Source organism: Aplidium turbinatum, chromosome 15 (assembly GCF_918807975.1).
Source record: "Aplidium turbinatum chromosome 15, kaAplTurb1.1, whole genome shotgun sequence".
Taxonomy (NCBI): Eukaryota; Metazoa; Chordata; class Ascidiacea; order Aplousobranchia; family Polyclinidae; genus Aplidium; species Aplidium turbinatum.
In genome coordinates this window covers 5,275,009-5,294,169 of record NC_137486.1, presented here as the reverse complement: position 1 = coordinate 5,294,169, position 19,161 = coordinate 5,275,009, and the positions used below count along the sequence as shown (strand labels likewise).

The following is a 19,161-nucleotide window of genomic DNA, read 5'->3' as shown; positions in this document are numbered from 1 at the left end:
TTCTGTAACAATTATTGTATTCAACACGTAAACGATTACTACTGGAAAAAAGATAGTTACACCACAGTTGACAGGCATATTATAAAGGCATATATTGATTGATTCAATTTTTATCCTCGGGCTGGGAAAGCTTCTTGCAGAGCTTAATCCTGGCAGTTTCGCATAGGCTACTTGTAAAGGCTTTGAATCAATGTCGCAGGCCCGGTCACCGAGATTGACATATAGTAGAGTTTCCCATTGTTGAAGTCTTTGTTGCCTGGGAATTTTTCCTTCCATTAGATGGCGCTGAATGGAGAGCAGTCCTTAACGTGGGTTGCTCAAGCGCACACCCCATAAGAGTCGAACCAGCGCAGCTTGATCTTGAAGCTTCTTCGTTCCAGAAGTCGCGCGCTAACCAACTGAGCTATCGGAGCGAAATTTATACAATAGGAACGAATTAAACACATTTTTAACAGCAATCAAACATTTGGAAAACCTTGCTTTTAACATGTTTTCAGCACAATAAAACGACGGTAATTGTCGTTTCATATCTTCATCACCGGATAGCAAGTCGTTAATTATTAGCCTACTTCTAAATATTTCACAGAGTTTGCAAAGCAGATACGTTTTTCATTTAAATACCGGTATATGTTTGGATTAAAGTCAAGTTTCAACCTCTCAAACTTATTGTTTAGACTGCAGGGCTTCCCAAACTTTTTTGCTCACGACCCCTTTTAATCTCCTAAAATTTTTCGCGACCCTTCACAGTTAAAGTGATCATCATCAACAGTATCATAGCCGATGCGGCCTTTGATGAACTAGATGCTCAGTTCGTAAATTTCTCCAGTGTTCCCTTTGTCGCGCAGTGTCCCAAAGTGTTCTTGGTTGGCTGATTGATGTATTGAAATTGGATATAAATGTTGTTCTTTGTCTGCCACGAGCACGTTTCCCGAGAAGGCGGCCGCTAAGACAGAGATTTTCGAAATCTTCCTTTCTGATAATGTGACCGAGAAATTTGAGTTGCCTTTGAGTTATGTTGTTCAATAGTTCCTTATCTTGATGTACTTGGTTCAAAACTTCTGCATTTGTGATGTGATCCGTATATGAAATCCTGAGCATTCTTCTGTAAAACCACATACCACAACTTCTGTAAAACCACGTTAAAGTGATAAATAGTGCAAAATATAGCCTAGGCCTACATTTGTGATATTGATGGAAAGGTTTTGCAGCCTACTGGAAGCACAACAAGGAACCAAACACATTTACTCAAGTGGATGTGTAACATTTCTGGGGTGGCTGCAAGATTACCACACCAGTCTGTTTTATAGGCGAAATCAGTCATCCTTGGCGAGTGCTGCCAGACGCAATGGTAATAATATTAAAACTTGAAAGTAGGCTAAACAGTAGAATTATGAGAACATTGGTCTGCACTGCAGAATATTGGCTGGTGACGAATACGAGACAGCAGTCGGTACAGATGTGACCATTTTTTTGCTACAAAGCAAGTCCAGCCGTGGCATATTGGTTCCAAGGCGGTTTCAACGTTGCTTAGCTTTGATGGTCTTTGTTCATCAACGTTGAAAACGCTGACTCGCACCAATGTCGTCGTAGGTAGGCTCCAGCTCGTGTGCGAGCATTGGCTTTATTTTCCAGTCGGATGTGGCTTTGGACACCTAGTCTGTAGTGGAAAAGACGTGGGCAAAAGTTACGTTGTATGGAGAGTTGGGAACGTGCTTGTATTAGCTTATTTTAATGTTTTATTTTTTCTGAGCCTTTTGTATCCTTTTTTTTTTTCGAAAACATTCCGTGCCTTCTCTCGTTCTCTTTCTTCAGATCGACCTATCACTGGCAAGTTGTTCCCACGATTCTAAATCAATGTTTGCTGGGTTGTGGGAGACTTTACCTGATCTTTGCAATTGCGTCGTTGGTGAGGCGATCCTCTCAACGAGTGCCCAGCATTGGCCACAGTTTCCTCTGCTGAAAATTTTCAAGACAAATACGTCAAAACAAACGACAGGAGTGCGATGAGGCCTATTGCTGAATCATGTAATGGTAGGTAGATATTCCGCTTTAACGTTACGCCAAAAAGTGTGAAGGTATTTTGCATAAAATTTATAAATTTCCACAAAATTTAAACTTAAAGTCAGAAGATAGATCAGTAAGATCTTCCTGAGAGAAGTGCTCGGTAGGCTACAGCTGCTTGGTTTTTACGTTGCAAATAGGTTTTAAATTCAATATAATTTGGTATTGTCCAATTCTGGAAGAAAATACTTCTGAAACTGTTTTAACAGATTTGACAAACGTTTAATAACCAAAGGCTTAATAAAGTTTAATTTCACATCATTGTTAACCAAAAACTTTTCAGTAAATGAGAACAATGCAAGTGAATCATTTTCAACTTTTTGTTTCCAGATGTTTAGATGAACGCTTTGATTTTAGATTTCAATGTAAAAACATAGATGTTTTCTCTATGGAGGAACAACTTAAGTTCGTTCAGTTTATTAAGCAAATCTGATAAATAGCATAATTTCAAGAACCAGATGTCATTGCGAAAATGGTGGGCAAAGTCTGCATTTTTTTCGTTAGGAAAATCACGATTTCAATTTTCAACACTAATGTAAGTTAATCTTTTTAGCTTCAACTTTTAAAAGCCATCTTACTTCACATTGCAATAAAAGGGTTTTAAATTCCGATTCAGTTTTACCACATCAATTTGCGAACATATAGGGGAGATTGCCCAACAGTGCCCCGGGTGCCTACAGTGCCCCTCCCAGCGTTTTTCGCAATCCGTGACAAATTATTCACTCAACTGTGCATTACCATGGTCACGTGGTCCGTAGAAGCTGCTGAAACTAAGTTAGGCAGAAATAAGTCATTGCTTGTTGTTGGCAGAAATGAAAGTTTGTTTTAGGGGGTAAAAAGTAAATTTTCAGAACTTTATAACTTTTTTTGTTGCAGTTTTTACGGTGGCTTCAGAGATGCTTCACAAGTTTTTCATGCTTGGTCAGTCACTAGACTAGGTTTCAGTAATAACGTTTCAGATCGTAGGCCTCGGTAAAAAAAACTGACGCCATCTTGTCTTGTAGGCCCGTGGCTCCAACAGTGCCCCACCCTGAGGTCTCCTACAGTGCCCCACCCTGAGGTCTCCTACAATGCCCCGGTGGAGCACTGTTGGAAGCTATGAGATTGTATTAATCAATATGCAGTGCCAAAATGATTATCAACATTTTATGTTATATCAACAATATTATAGGTGTTGGGGAGTTTTTGGTAGCCTGTGTTTCTAAGTTTCGGCTGTGGAAGAAGCTTCGTGCCTGAACTATATGTTGGCCTATTGTTTAGTAATTTTGTCTGTCAAATTTGGTTATTTTGCTCCATAAACCAAGCCATTTTTTGTGAACCACATGCCAATATAGGCCTACCAAAGTGTGTTGTGTCTGTATCTTGTGTTAATCATACCTTCCATGTGGCCAAATCAATGATGTCTTTAATCTCCTGCATTGATTGATTGATTGCATTTTTATCCTCGGACTGGGAAAGCTTCTTGCAGAACTTAATCCTGGCAGCTTCGCATGCTTGTAGAGTAGAGGCTTTGAATCACAGACGCAGGCCCGGTCACCGAGATTGACAGAATGAAGTTTCCGATTGTTGAAGTCTTGTTGCCGGTGAACTATTCCATCCATTAGATGCCGCTGAATGGAGAGCAGTCCTTAACCTGCGTTGCTCAAGCGCACACCCCGAGAGTCGAACCAGCGCTGCTTGATCTTGAAGCTTCTTCGTTCCAGAAGTGACGCGCTAACCAATTGAGCTATCGGGGCTATTATTGCATGTTCTTTCACTGATTGACTGTTGAATAAACACCTTCCTTATTGCAATTGGTAGTTAGGGTTTAGGTCATAACACCAAAGCTTTTAAAAAAGTAATTACAGCAACTTGGGCTGTTCTATAAACTACAGCTCAGTGTGTTCGCATGGTTCCTTGGAACCTATTCGCATTATTTCGTTTAAGCACAGTCACCACGACGGGCAGATAGCGTGTCCTACATATTATGATAATTGTTGCTGTTATATGTTGTGTCTGTGATAATTGTGTAGCATATGTACCACTTTTAAAAGGTTTTGTCTTGACCTGACCAGCTCAGTGACATCCATCATGTAAAACAATACCGGTACTAACACAAGTTTCATACCTAGGGTAATCATTGCAAAAAGAGTGGCTCAACATTGCAACTAAAGACACCAATTACTTTGATAGAGGCACTGTTGGATATGGTATCCAACAGTGCCCCGGGTAGGATCCAACAGTGCCCCACTTTGACAGGTGATTTTTAACGCCTGATTATGAAGTTTGTGTAAAACTTTTAAACTTTTTTTTATGTGGAAATACTAAAGAAAAGGAGGAAGTTTCATAATAGAAAAAAAAATTGAAAAAATTTTTTTTTTTATGTCTAAACCTCAATTTTCCAAAAAGCGGGGCACTGTTGGACACTCTCCCCTACGCGTACTGAGAGCGCGACTCCCAATACAGTTACTAACTTGCACAGAAATGTTAATATTCAGTAGCCTACTTTGAGTAAAATTGGTACACTCTCTGCGACCCCTGAAGTTCGTTACGCGACCCCTTGCGGGGTTGCGACCCCCAGTTTGGGAAGCCCTTGGTTTAGAGGACCCTTTTTGGTGTCCACAAGGCGGTCGCAAACCCCTAACAAAAAATATCTGAAATTTTAGTATTTTGCGACTTCCAACAACGGAAAAATATGTTTCATAAGTTCTGAAGAGCAGGGGCATTGACAGGGGGGTGTAAGATCGTATAGCGGTGCGGGTTGACTGATGTTAAAACACCCGATCTACACTGAGGTGATTCCACTCGAATTTGTCTGCTCGCATACCACCAACAAGCTGGGATGATTGTTCTATGTTGGAAAAACGCGCAATTGTCTTCGAAGCAATCAATTTGTCCTCGTCAGGTCGCGGTTTTTCTCTGAGGAAAATAACCGTGACTTTACGAATACGAAAACGTATAATAATAATAAACAGTTACAACAATATAGACATCATACGTTTGGTATGTTAAATTTCATAAAAGATATACGGCTGGTTAACAAATGAGACAAACTATGAATAAAATGAAAATCATATTTACCGGTTGTTGACAACCCTTTTTCCAGAATGCATTTACAAGGTGATACGCCTAAGCATTATATCACGACTTATTCAAATAGAATAGAATCATAGTTAACAAATACTCCAGAAAGTCTAATATTACCTTTCTTAAATTACGATCAAGAGTTCATTTCAATAGCTCAGTCATGGCCACCTGGAGATGCGGCCTGATTTGTCACATTTTGCAGATTTTGATTACAGCTACTGCTAGTGCTTGACTGACATTTTTTGTGATGTTTTTACTTTTTGCGGTTTCCTAATGACAAAAAACTTTTTTGTTGCCTTGGGGAAGCAGAAGCAAATGAGAAAAAGTAAGTTGAAAAACGCAAAATCAGACTGTTATTGAAAATTAACAGTCTGACTAAAATCTACAAAATCAAATTTTCTTTGTTTTTCAACATGTGAGGATGTTAAAACCTATTGTGTCATCTGGGGAAAAGAATAAAGAAAGCGTAAAAATCTAAATTTTAGAAAAATTTATTTAAACGTTCGCCCAAAGTTAGAAAAACCTGGAAATTTCTGCAAAATGTGACAAATCAGGCCGTATCTTTAGGTGGCCATGGCTCAGTTAACAAATACAGTAATCTATTTCTAAACTGCTAAACAATTCTATCCGTTCATACGTGTGAAATTGACGCAAAGGAATGTTCGCGTAGATGAGCTACTATTGCAGAATTTGAGAAATAATGCGAAGTTCTTCTATTTAAAGCCATGAATTAGGAAAAAGGCTATTCCTGATGCTGAATGTAAAAACGTTACAGTTGCATAAAAAGGCCGTTCGTTGACGTTAATGCTGAGTATTTCACAATACAACGAATCTTTAAGAAATTGACACAAAGAAATACGTTTACAAACAAGTGAACCCATTTAGCATAGAATTAACGTCAAACTGTGCTATGCCAATGTATACACAGATGTAATCTCACAATAATTAATCAACTGGAAAGAATCCGACAACACAGGCTATTTTCGATGCGTTGAAAGTTAAAAATAACACAATTTCAGAAATATGGGCGCCACCATATGACTAAAGGAGGCATAGACTCCTTTAGTCTGAAAACTGTCAGAATCTAAGATAGTTAATAGACTTGTTTTTTCCGGACGCTACAGACAAAGGGAGAATTTAAATGTTGTTTCTGTAATCCAACAGACAACCAAATTTCCAGATAGGAAAGTTTTGATTTCGCTCACACAATTTTTATATTCACAAAAGTGATGTTACATCCTCCCCCTTAAAATGCTAACGAGGGATGAGATACATTTTACAAACACGCAAACATCACTACTTCTATGTTACACTACTACAAACAAGTGTCCTTTACATATACAGTACATAATTAGGCCTAGGTATGTGCATACAACTCATTTAGTGTCTCTCGTTGTAAGCATGCTACCAAACATAATGTCAATCATTGTTCTTTTACTATGTCCGTAATGTCATCTTCTTTCGAGGCGATCCCATCTGCTTCCTGGATGAGGCACAGTTTTGCTATAGGCCGTTGAATACTTCCCGACTGCGTGAGAACTTCTACAATTCGAACGACTTCTTTTTTGTCAGGAAAGGATCTGGTAACGCGACCCATTCTCCATCTTCCACGAGGAACATTGTTGTCAACAACAAGAACGATATCGTCTTGGTGAAGGTTACGTTTCACGTCTGGCCACTTTTGGCGTAAGGCAATGGTTGGAAGGTACTCGCGAGACCACCTTTTCCAAAATTGATCTGCCAGGTATTGGACTTGTCTCCAACGACGCCTTATGTAATTATCTTTTTGGTTAAACAAGCCTGGCGGCAAATTGCTTTCTGGTCTCAGTAATAACAAGTGATTTGGCGTAAGAATCTCGTCGGCGGTTGGATCAATAACAACGGGAACTAAAGGACGAGAATTAAGAATTTTCTCAACTTCAAGGAATAGGGTGTGCAAAACATCATCTGTAAGGGTTTGTGACTTTAACAGGACATTAAAAATTCGGCGGATTGAACGAATCATCCTTTCCCAAGCTCCCCCCATATGGCTAGCTGTTGGTGGGTTAAAATTCCATTTTATTTGTTCTTGTCGAAAGAACGTGCCTATATTTTCTTGATTAAGAGCTTAAAGAGATTCTCGCAAAATTCTCTCGGCTCCAACAAAGTTGCTACCGTTGTCGGAAAACACTTCTTTGGGTTTACCTCTGCGGCTGACAAAACGGCGAAAAGTGTTGATGAAGGAATCGGTGGAAAGATCAGGAGCGACTTCAACATGGACGGCTCTCATGGTGAGGCATGAAAAGACACACCCGTAACGCTTTTCTAAACTGCGCGCACGTTTAGTATAGAATGGACCAAAATAATCTATTCCTACATGTGAGAAAGGAGGCTCATCCGGTTTCAGACGAGCAGGAGGAAAAGCTGACATAAGTTGCTGAGAACCAAGTGCGCTACGTTTGCAACACAGAACACACTTACTAATTTCTTTTCTGACAGCAGCTCCACCCTTTATGATCCAAAAACGTTGGCGAAGCGATGTCCATGTATGGGACATACCAGAATGGCCAACCAGGACATGGTGGTTTCGAATGAACAAAGTTGTCAAATGATGTTGATAGGGCAATACTGCTGGGTGTTTGGATTCGAAAAGTATCGGTGCATTTTCTAACTGTCCACCAACTCGAAGAACACCACTCATCAGGCATGGACTCAACTTCGAAACACATCGAAGATTCGGAAGACTCTTTAATTCCCTTTTGAGTGCTTTGCTAGAAGAAGAAGAAAATTTCTTAAGAATTACAAACACAGGCGAAAAGACTTGCTTCTGTACATAAGATATGAGACGTAACTCAGCGATGTACAGTTCATCAGCAGTAAGACGTCCTGGAGTTACAGAAGACCTGTCTTGGACAAACTTGCATCAGCAGTAAGACGTCCTGGAGTTACAAAAGACCTGTCTTGGACAAACTTGCAAAACCGTTTTAGCCATGCTGTGGCCTTTTTTAAACGGTGCAAGGTCGAAAAATAACTAATTAGATTGTCTACGGCTACTGTCTGACTTACCTGAACTGCAGAGACAATATTAGGTGCAAGAGGCTGAAAATCTAAAGGAAGAGACTCAAAATTCAGGCTACTTCTGAAGCGGGAATAGAAGGCCAGAAGTCTTCTGTTTTCCACAATAACTTCGGAGCTTTTAGCCATCGAGACTTCAACAACTGAATTACAGATAGGCCGCGAGATGCATCGTCGGCTGGATTGATATGAGAATTGACGTGCCTCCATTGGGAAGGCGTAGTTTGTCGATGAATTTTTGCCAAACGGTTTGACACAAAGGTCCTAAATTGTTTGTTTTCATTATTAATACTCCTTCTTACCGCACTAGAGTCAGCCCAAAAGATTGACTGACAGTTTGAATAATCAAGTTGAGAACGAAGCCATTTGTCGGCTTTAACTGCTAACACCGCTGCTACAAGTTCCAGTCTTGGAATACTTTCTGATTTGGGTGGTGTAACTTTAGCTTTGCCACACATAAAGGAACAATGAATAGATCCCGTATCGTCGACCAGGCGCAAGTAAGATACAAACCCGTAACCTTGAACAGAAGCATCCAAAAAGTGATGAAGTTGATGACTAACAACTTTACCAAAGTTAAGAGGTTTAAAACAACGAAATAAATTCAACTCGCCAAGATCATGCAGTTGCTTAAACCATGTTTGCCACTCAAGCACATCTGAATTCCGCAGTTGATCATCCCAGCCAAGTTTTTGCTGAATGATTTTTTGCTGCAGAATTCTAGCAGTCAGCACGACTGGAGCAATGAATCCCAATGGGTCATACAGAGAATTAACAGCAGATAGAATGGAACGTCTCGTAAACGTTTTCAACTCAAAATTGTCTGAAACCTGAAACGAAAACTGGTCATTGGAAACGTTCCAAGAAACACCTAGCACACGTTCCTTCAACGGACTGTTGAGATCAACATTCATAACAGATATCGCTCTATCATTTTCAGGAATAGTTTTAAGAACTTCCTGACTCGTTGAAATCCATTTTGTAAGGTTAAAGCCACCAATTTGAAGCAACTCTCTAAGCTGTTTGACTAAAAGAAGAGCGTCATCTACAGAACTAGCAGACGTTAGACAATCGTCTACATAAAAATCATTTTTAACAACATCACATGTAGCAGAGTTGAAGTTTGAACCGAACTCTTGTTCAGTTTGCCTCAGGCAGAAGGTCGCACAACAAGGCGAAGATGTAGCACCAAAGATGTGTACCAGCATACGATGGCTGACGGGAGGTTTAGAAAGATCTCCTCCAGGCCACCAAAGAAAACGAAATGCATCTTTGTCATGTTCTTTTATTTTAACTTGATGAAACATCGCTTCTACATCTGCTACCAAGGCAATTGGCTCTCTGCGAAAGCACGTCAATACACTAACAAGGCTATTTACAAGATCAGGACCTTGCAGCAAGGCGTCATTTAAAGCTACCCCTCTGTGCTGAGCAGCGCAGTCAAACACTATTCTGACTTTGTCTGGTTTGCGGGGATGAATCACTGGATGATGTGGCAAGTACCAAACACGTTTTTGACCTCCTTCATCATCACTATTTGATTCGTTTACAACCTCTGCATGGTTGTTTTCTAGATACTCCTGCATTTTTGATGCATATTTTTGCTTCAATTGATCGTCACGTTCAAAGCGTTTTGTTGTATTTACAGTCATGTAAATACATTTCGTTGTATTTACAGTCATGACAAATTGTGAGTGCCAGTAGAGGGGGTTGCCAGTTGCGCGGCTTTTCGGCGGAATTGGGCTAGTTTAATTTTTGAGTGGCAAGCAAATTTTAGCAGTTGCAGTTATTTTCGTTTCATTTTTACCGAAAGTTTTTTCGATTTTACTATATTTTGCGCAATTTGTCGTAGGCTAAATTAGAATATTTTTGGGCTACTTTTCAGAAGCAAATGAGCATGAAATTAAAAAAATATATATATCTGGTAACCTTGACTAGTAGGTTGTTCAACTTTGCATTTCTGAAGCATGGATCAATAATTCTGCTCTCTCTAAAAGAAATAAGTTAAACACAGGTAGCCTTTTAAAAAGATTTAACTTTTTAAATAAGAATTTGGTGAGTTAGCAAGCCAAACCTTTGTGCAACACCTTTTGAAACTCCAAAAACGCACCACAAATAAAGCATAACCAATCGTTTTTAAATATCTTAATTTATCAACGATGCAGTAATTTCGGAAAATTTCAAGGACGCCTGAGACGCTTTGCAAACCCCCGGTTGAAAACCACTGCTTTAGATAAATTTTAAAATAGTTGTTTAGAGCAAGTTTTGGGCTATCGTTGGTATAAAACAATAATTCTTTCAATAATTAGAAAAAACCTTGCAACATTTTTGCATAAAGTATCCTTTACTTGTCTGGTAGATAGCCATCCCTTACGTAGGGGGTAGGGCCTGCGGCTTTTCTTATGTTTCCTTGCGTCTTATTGCCGTTGCGAAATCTAGAGGCCTTTTTGGTCTCTGCGGTTTTGCTATAAGAATTTGTGCGTATCTTTAAGAATTTTTGCCGTTTTTTAGGGATTTGTAACGCTAACAGCAGCTTAATTGTGCTGCAAGGATTCTAAGTTTTTTATGTATTAAAAGTTTAATAACCAGAGGTTCAAGGTTTTTCCTTAACCCCTAATGACAGCAGAACCGTTGCTGGCGTAACTACGCTCCGATGACACATTGAGTCTCGCTTTTAGCAGCATGATCGTTGCTTACTTCACAATGTAGATTTTAATGATCTGTTTTAGCCTGATGCTGTGAGTTCGCTGTGGCAATAGTGAATTGCACTAGACCAGGGATGGCGAATTTTTTTTTAGTGCATGGGTCACAAAAGAGACCTTAATCCTTAAAAAAGCAAAAGTGGGTCATACATTCAATTACATGTTAATGCGAAACTTGCTGCTGCATCTTCTCTGCAAGTCTTATTATCCTTGGTTGGTAATCCGTAGTTTTTAGCTTCACACATTGGTCACAGCGGTAAACCATAATCTCTTCATGGGAAAATTGTAACATAAGATTCCCGGATCCGTTCGTCTGTATGTAATGACCGAAAGAAACACTCTTCTGGAAACGTCTATTCCAGAATTGTATTTCTGTAAAAATAGCCACTGTGTAAGTTAGCGCGTTTGGTGGACTTGGACACCCGCTTCCCTTACGGATTGAAATTACGTGCTGACTGTCACTCTCTGCTGCACCACACGCAAAAGTTCCAAATTTCTTTTACTTCAGGGAAATGACAATAAGCGGTTTTCTAGAAAAAAAAAAAAAATGATTTTAAACACAGACAATTAACTAGGTGAGTTGAGGTTGAAATTAGTAGTTTTAAGTTATTCGCTAATTGTTGCAGGGTTGAGAAATCACAAAATTTAAGAACGGTGAATCTGTCTACCGGTAGCCTACTAACTACACACACAGATATGTAGCGTGTACAAACAATGGCATAACAGTACACTAAAACATATAGCACACATAAGATACATTACATACCAATTTTGGTTCATCCAAGTCATTAGCTGGCTTTGTCCAGCATAATTAACACAATATCACATTTACAAACAAGCATACAACTGCTATTGATTCTCCTTTCAAAGAATAGAAAACATATGGTCAGATGGTGAATGCATGCCTGACAGCATCCCTAATCCCAAACAAACTCATAACTAAATGTGCCCTGCAATCTCAACTAGCACCTACTCCTAGCTAAACACTAACAAAAGGACTGAAAAAACAAAACGAGGACCAATGCTTGAGATTACAGAGTTTCCCCAAAGAAACTGATTAATAGTTTAATGAAATAAAAAGGGACAAAAACGCGAGAAATTCTACACACTGGCTGTCGAAATTGGGACGCAACACCGTACGCTACTAAAACTTGTCGCTACAATGCAAATTACTTGGATAAAGACGGAAATTTCGTCCAGCTGGCAAGCACTAAGCAAACAGCCAAATATTCGACCACTCTTCAAGCAACAATTTTAAAAATGACGAGAATAAATTGCAATATCTCAAACGCACGTAGGCAGCTACTGTGACGTAATAATGATAAGTTATTCAAACACCTGTTCAAGTTTGGCTTACACCTGTTCAAGTTTGGCTTACACCTGTCCAAGTAATTAATGATTTAACGAAGATGTAATTTTATGCTGCAGCTGCAATGTTTTACAGGTCTTGCAATCTGCTCATTTTTTAGAAATATTCCATTACGTAATACGCTACGATTCAGCAGACCTGAACGGTTTTACATGACGTTTGATCTGGTGAACAATTGTCTGGAACACACATGCAGCACTCATATCTGAGCTGAGACGATTCCGTGTGCTTGATTGTATAAAATTCATGTGCGAAAATAAAGATTCGCACGAATATGAAGAACCAAACAACGTTAACAGAGCTACCTCAAATCTTTTCATAGTTTCAAACGAATTTGGCAGAGAGTTCCACTCTGTAAGAATTATATTTTCAGCATGGTTTTCAACAGCAGGAAAGTCACAACCATCTATATCTGTTTTCATTTCAATTTTTTGTAGGAGATGATTTAAGTCTACAAATTTTGTTTTCCAAACTGCACTTTCTTGAAAGTCTATCATTTCCATTTCCAAGTTGTAAAGACGAAGCCATTCGAAGTTTGATAACACTGGTCTACACAAAATTTCAGGTTTGGGTTTTGACAACTGATTTTAGCTAATTTTGGGGCGCTGAATCCGAAAATGAACTCAGATTTTCTCTATCACATCACGTTTTTGAAATATGAAATATCCCTAATTTTTGAAAAAAATCAATTTTTGCCCCCCCTCTGTTGTCAAAACAAGGAATTCTGATGCAATAAACACTGTTTTACCTGCAATAATCTAGCTTTGATTAACAAACAAGCATTCTATATTATATTCACACAAATTTGCGTTGTCTTTATTAAAATTTCATGCCTTGGAATAAAAAATAGGCATGCAAAAGAGCAACCATAATAACATCAAACGCTACATTATGCTGACGAACATGTCGATAGGACAGTGACAAGGTATTTTCTGAATTATAGCCTACAGTTCACACAATATGCACATAGACATTCCAATGGAGTGCAGAAATTCTGAAGACACACACAGAAATAGCAAAGTGCCAAAATAAAGATTGATTCAAAGGGACTTGGGCAGGGCGAGTTCAGAAACAGTCAAAAAAAGAGCTTTCATAAATATGAACTCTTCACTTATAAGCTTAAAAAGGCTCTTTTGAGGGACTTTCTTTTATGAGCAGCATCTGGAATTTCTCTTTTAAAACTACAACAATAGTCGGCCATCATGACAATCCTACCGACCTTGATAACGTTCCTGCATAATTTTAATATCCTGGTGGAAACGTTCACCCTGTTCTTCACTAACTTTCTCAAGGTTTTCTGGAAACTCATCCGCATGGCTTTTCAAATAGTGAACTTTGATGCTCATCCTGCATCCCAAATCTTCAAAACTAAGCAGTAGCTCCCTTAAAAGATCTTTATAATTTTCTGCTTTTCTGTTTCCCAAAAAATTTCTCACAACAGCACCGAAAGCATTCCAAGCTCTAGCCTCGAATGGCAACATTGATTTTACAAAATTTTCATCCTTTAACAATTGCCTGATTTGTGGTCCATTGAAAATCCCAGCTCTTTTTTTCTCTTCACTGAGACCAGGAAAAGCATAACATATATACTTAAAACACTCTCCTTCATGATCCAAAGCTTTTACATATTGTTTCATGAGACCAAATTTGATGTGAAGAGGAGGCAAGAGGATCTTTTTGATATCAACTAACTGATCACGTATGATATTTTTGTCTCCAGGTGTCAAGGTGAGCCTTGGAGCCCACTCTTCTTTGTTCCAGTGCTGATCCTTGGCCCTGCTGTCCCAGTAGCATAGGAAACATGGGTATTTGGTGTAGCCACTTTGTTGCCCCAGCAAAAAGTTTACCATTTTTAAATCTACACAGATGAGCCAACCATGCTCATGGTACTTTAACTTTTCAAGAACGGTTTTGATGTTCTGATACTCTTCTTTCATTGTCACCGAATGTCCTATCGGAATAGAACCGTACACGTTACCATTGTGAAGTAGAACACACTTCAAACTTCGTTTGGAGCTATCAATGAAAAGTCTCCATTCGTCTGCATCATACTGTGGTAATCCCATTTCTAGAAGAAGCCCTTCTATATTGTTGCAATAAACGAAATTGGCCCCTTGTTTAAAAAGTTGGCTCTTTTTGGCCCTTTTTGAACGTGCAGTTGGCTCCTTGCCAAATTTACATCTGGTAACCCTGCTGCACAGAGATAGCAGCTGACCCACATATAACGCCTGAGAAGCCAAGACAGGGAGTTCAAGCCAGCATGGAAAAACTCAACGCTACCAATCTCCACTATGTCCTGTTACGATTATTATCATAACAGGAATTTTTTTTATTTTAAAGGAAATCTGAACCAATTTATGAATTTAGTGTAAAAATATCTCTATGTTTGAAAGTTTATAGCTGTCAGAAAATAATTATATTTGACATTTTACTGCACTAAAAAGGGTAAAAATTGGTCAATTTCATTAATAATGGCAACGATAGAAAGAAAACTTGATGTGATAGAGAAAATCTGAGTTCATTTTCGGATTCAGCGCCCCAAAGTTAGCCAAAATCAGTTGTCAAAACCCAAACCTGAAAAAAAAAGTTGAAATTTGTAGACCAGTGTAATTCAAGATTTTCAAATTGAATTGCATGCGGGAAAAGAATGAACTGCTATCTAGCTTTCGGAACTGGGTAAACCTTTCTGACATTACATTTTTGGCCTCTTTTCTCAATAAAACATACTTGTTGAGTGCAGTTTGCTTTTGTTCATAAGTTAATTTGGTGCTGGTAAAGTGCTTCAACAACTGAGAAAAATATTTCAGCTGACCTTGTTCAAGGTCTACAGAAAAAAATAGCGAGTTTCTTCTCAAACGCTTTAATGTGCCCAAACATGGATAATACAATATTTCCACAGCCTTGCAACTTACTAGCCTACAGTATTTAACTTATTGCAATGCATTGTGAAATCAGCAAAAAAATGTAAATCATTCAACCACGTACTTTCGCTTAACTCTGGATATTTTTGATTTTTTTCAGCTAAAAAAAGTTGTACTTCTTCCAACAATTCAACAAATCGCTGTAAAACATTACCACAACTTAAGTTGTGTCAGACTGCTATATGGCAATTCGATACGGTACTAGATTAAAATAGGGTGGGGCCTTATTACAAATATTTAGTAGAACATTTATTCTTTGCTGAAATATTTGTTTAAATTTCATTATTTTAAAAAAGACAAGTGGGTCACTGAAAATCTGTGATGGGTCACTTCGTGACCCGCGGGTCAATGGTTTGCCATCCCCGCACTAGACAGTTCCCTATAGTCATGCGCTATAATGACGAATGGTATTGAAGTCAGTGACTGGTTCTATAATGTGGCTCTTTGGTTTAGCTTGAGGCTGCTGGCTGTTGAGTCTCTGTGCTGTTAGGCGTTGTTGCTGTGAAATTTTGTTGAATCAGTTGATTAGTAGATTAAGTGACGTAGTTCTTCCCTTTCGGCACGGTTGTTGATTTTTGGATTCTGTCTGCTTATGAATATGGTATCTTTGAAGTGTAATTGTACCGCGGTAGAACACCAATTTTTGAATGAATAGATTTTGAATTTAGAAATAAAAAAAATATGAGTAAACTCGCTTGTGTGGGGGTGAGGTATATAAAGCGTTTTTAGATTAAAAGAAAAGGGAAATAATTACGTAATTTAAAATTGGCAAATATCAACAATATGTTTACGATCGTAAAACAACAAGAATGAACTCATGGTAAGATTTTGTCATAAAAGTGAATTGCGGAGATATAGAATAGTTGTTACTTCACAGCAACTTTATTCCTTAAAAGTCAACAATCCATCTCTCAACCGGCAGTTATTCGCCTATGGCTCACCGTTCCTTTTGTGTATGTTCTAATTGTTTGTCTAATCCAATGTCTGTAGTTTACACTTCATGTGATCTGTTTCCCGCCGTATAGTGTACTCGAAATCATTCTTGTATCATTTGTTCAGTTTGTGCTTTTCAGTCCAGAGTATCGTTACAGTTATAGTGCAAAGTCAAATTTATATTCCGATTTTTCCTTTTATGTATATTTGCAGATTTAGTTCTTGATGAGGACACACGTACGTGTCGAAAACGTTTGGTTCATTATGTTATTGGATAGACTATTTTGTTTTGTGTGTAATACATTATGTTAAACTCGCTGATATTACTATGTTTACTTTGTTTTGCTTGTCTATGGTTCAAAAGTGCAACACTCCATCAAAGCTAAAAATTATTGTTGATGAAATCACCGATTTGACGTCATAATGCATCGTTTTGCTTAAACAGAGAAAATTGAGAGCCATCAATCGCTATTAAACAGAAAATATAGTATAGGCTAGTTCTACTTGAGTTGTAGTCCAATTCATAATGAAAGCGTGTGTGCTGCAAACTTGTGATGGGACTCTTCCTATTTCGACAGAAAGTAATAGGCTACTTGCAAAAATACAAATGCTGTTTGATTCTGTGTCAATATATTAGTTCCATAGGAGCAAAAGAAGCCGAACTGGAGTGATTCTAAGAATAGGCCAAAGTATAACAAAAACATCAAGTAACTTAATAAACAAAAATGCTGCCCGAAAAAATTATAAGTGTAGATTCTAAATGAAATAATAACAAGTTTAGGTTGTTACTTGAAATATTTTAAAATAAAATTTATCAATACGAGGTCTTTTCGTTCAGTAGCCCCGTGCAGTAAGCTATAACGCTGTACCGGCGGTAGTTAGGCCCATGAGCTACGGTAAATTTTACGGTTTGTTTTCCACGTCACGCTTCATTGGTTGGCTGCGGGAACGGTCTATTCTAGTTTAAATTTTCAAACGTTTTACAAAAATCACCAGTGAAAAAACTGTTTGGTGTATATATAGAAACAGCCACTGCGTATTTTTAAACTTATTTTTTGTGACCCTTGGTGTCAAAGTTATTGCTCTCCATTCAGCGGCATCAAATGGATGTAATAATTCCTCGGCAACAATACTTCAACAATCGAAAACTTCACTCTGTCAATGTGGGTGACCGGGCCTGCGTCAGTGATTTAAAGCCTCTACAAGTATGCGAAACTGCCAGGATTAAGCTCTGCAAGAAGCTTTCCCAGTCTGAGGTAAAGATTCAATCAATCATGTGCAAATCAAACAACTCTACTCAACTATCCTTCTCTTTCATAAAAAATCTGTGTAGGCTACACGTTCGAGCTCTTTCCAAATTGTTGTCTGTTTCAGAGTTGCCAGTTTAGAAAAATTTCTCCCAATTCAATGACACAATGGGTTCTTCTGATTTAAATAAGCTAAACTAATCACAAAGTGTTTAAAATGATAATAATCTGGGTTTATTTTGACATATTGTTAATCAAACACGACTGACTTCATCAGGAAGCTAGATCAGACAATAGCTACTTGTCTAGCACGGCAGAACATAAGACCAGATTAATGTAAATCAACCAAACATACAAAATAAAATTCAACATCGAAACTAAACTATCGCGCGCAATTTCAAAGAAATAAAAAACCAAAAGTTATCAAGCAACAGGAAACTTAAATGAGAGCAGACCTCATGTAAGGGAGTGACCGGCAGTGATGTACGCGCATACAAAAAATATTGACGCCAACAGCGTAAACGCAAACGTTCGAAAAACCATACGCCGTATGCGTCAACGTAACTTGTAAAAAAAGTTGGCGGCGTCAGCGCATACACTAGCGTCAACTCATTTTGTTTGCTAGGTGCCAATCATTCACAAGGTATAATAAAACCACTCGAAACAAACAAGTTTTATTTTGAATTTCCACGAAGAAACACAAGCATCTGAAGTGTTCATCTGACCTTTTGCTGCGTTTTGGTTTCAATATGTCTTTGCCCATTGCCGCAAGTCTGCGGCGTAGAATTTGCGGCATATAGCCTACGTAGGCAGTAGGCTACATCTCTGGTGACTGGTATGAGATGAAGTAACAAATTCCACACGCACGAATTTCATTTTACATCTTCAGGTGATTGTGGAAAACTGGAAATCAATGCTGTAAATAGCTAAAAATGCTGTAAAAATAATTCTACAAGTTTTTGCTGCTTTTAGGAGTGTCATATCCAAAGAAATATTTTGTTGGAATTTAGATTTCTGTCTGGCAACTCTAATCTGACCGCAAAAAGAAAAAGTACAAAGTAAAATCTAGCTTATCTAGGGATTGGCTGCCGTCTCAGATTTTAAAATTTAAAATTGAAATCAACTTCCAGAATTTGAAGTTAAATCTAAATGCGACAATAAACTAACGTATTTAGTTGAAAAGTAAGAAACTCACAGCAGCCTGCCTTGTCGGCAGAAGCTCATTTGAAAACAATATCTTATGGCAATTAAGTTTACGCTGGTACCATTATGCAGTGGCTATTCTTACCATTGTAAATACTGTTTCTGATGTTAGGCTATAGGATTCATTTGAGCATGATAAACTTCTTTCTTTCACCTTCTCTTCAACAATGAAGAAAAACTATGTATATTGCTTCTAAACTCAAAATGTTTTTTTAACGACCTTGATGGCTTGTGCAGCATGTCTGCGATTGAGATTCCAAAGCATACAGGTATTAGCTCGAACTAACAGGTATTGGCTCGACACAGACAGAACTAACAGCCCTAAAATGCTCAACTAACCCTAAAAATGTCTTATAGTTTTTGAAAATTGCGACAATGAGCAGTTAGAGATAACTTTTGCTTGAGTTTATAGCCCAACACACCATATCGGCTTAATTGGTGGGAATAGACTATAGAGAAATAGCCTACCTTTCAGGTAGGCTGTTAGGAGTCTATTAGGTTTAGATGGGTAAAATCAATCACTATTTATCTTCTACACACTTTAACATCCCCATAACACACTTGGCTAAGCGATTGACTTTATGAACAATAAGAAAAGACCAAGA

General features: G+C 38.3%; 2 protein-coding genes across 2 annotated transcripts; both read right to left on the bottom strand.

Moving 5' to 3' along the window:
• Window positions 1–6,550: 6,550 nt before the first annotated feature.
• Window positions 6,551–7,153, bottom strand: LOC145784721 (uncharacterized). The gene has a single exon (XM_082596576.1). The coding sequence runs from the start codon at window positions 7,151–7,153 to the stop codon at window positions 6,551–6,553; it is 603 nt and encodes a 200-aa protein (XP_082452702.1).
• An 81-nt stretch (window positions 7,154–7,234) lies between these two features.
• Window positions 7,235–9,833, bottom strand: LOC145784720 (uncharacterized). The gene is made up of 3 exons (XM_082596575.1): window positions 8,484–9,833; window positions 8,173–8,177; window positions 7,235–7,877 (listed from the first exon to the last, which is right to left on the bottom strand). Exons 1-3 carry the CDS (start codon window positions 9,831–9,833, stop codon window positions 7,235–7,237), a joined length of 1,998 nt encoding a protein of 665 aa, XP_082452701.1.
• Window positions 9,834–19,161: the final 9,328 nt, after the last annotated feature.

Coding starts and splice junctions, on each gene's coding strand:
- LOC145784721 (XM_082596576.1), bottom strand. CDS start 7,153: ATGGGGGGAGCTTGGGAAAGGATGATTCGTTCAATCCGCCGAATTTTT.
- LOC145784720 (XM_082596575.1), bottom strand. CDS start 9,833: ATGACTGTAAATACAACAAAACGCTTTGAACGTGACGATCAATTGAAG.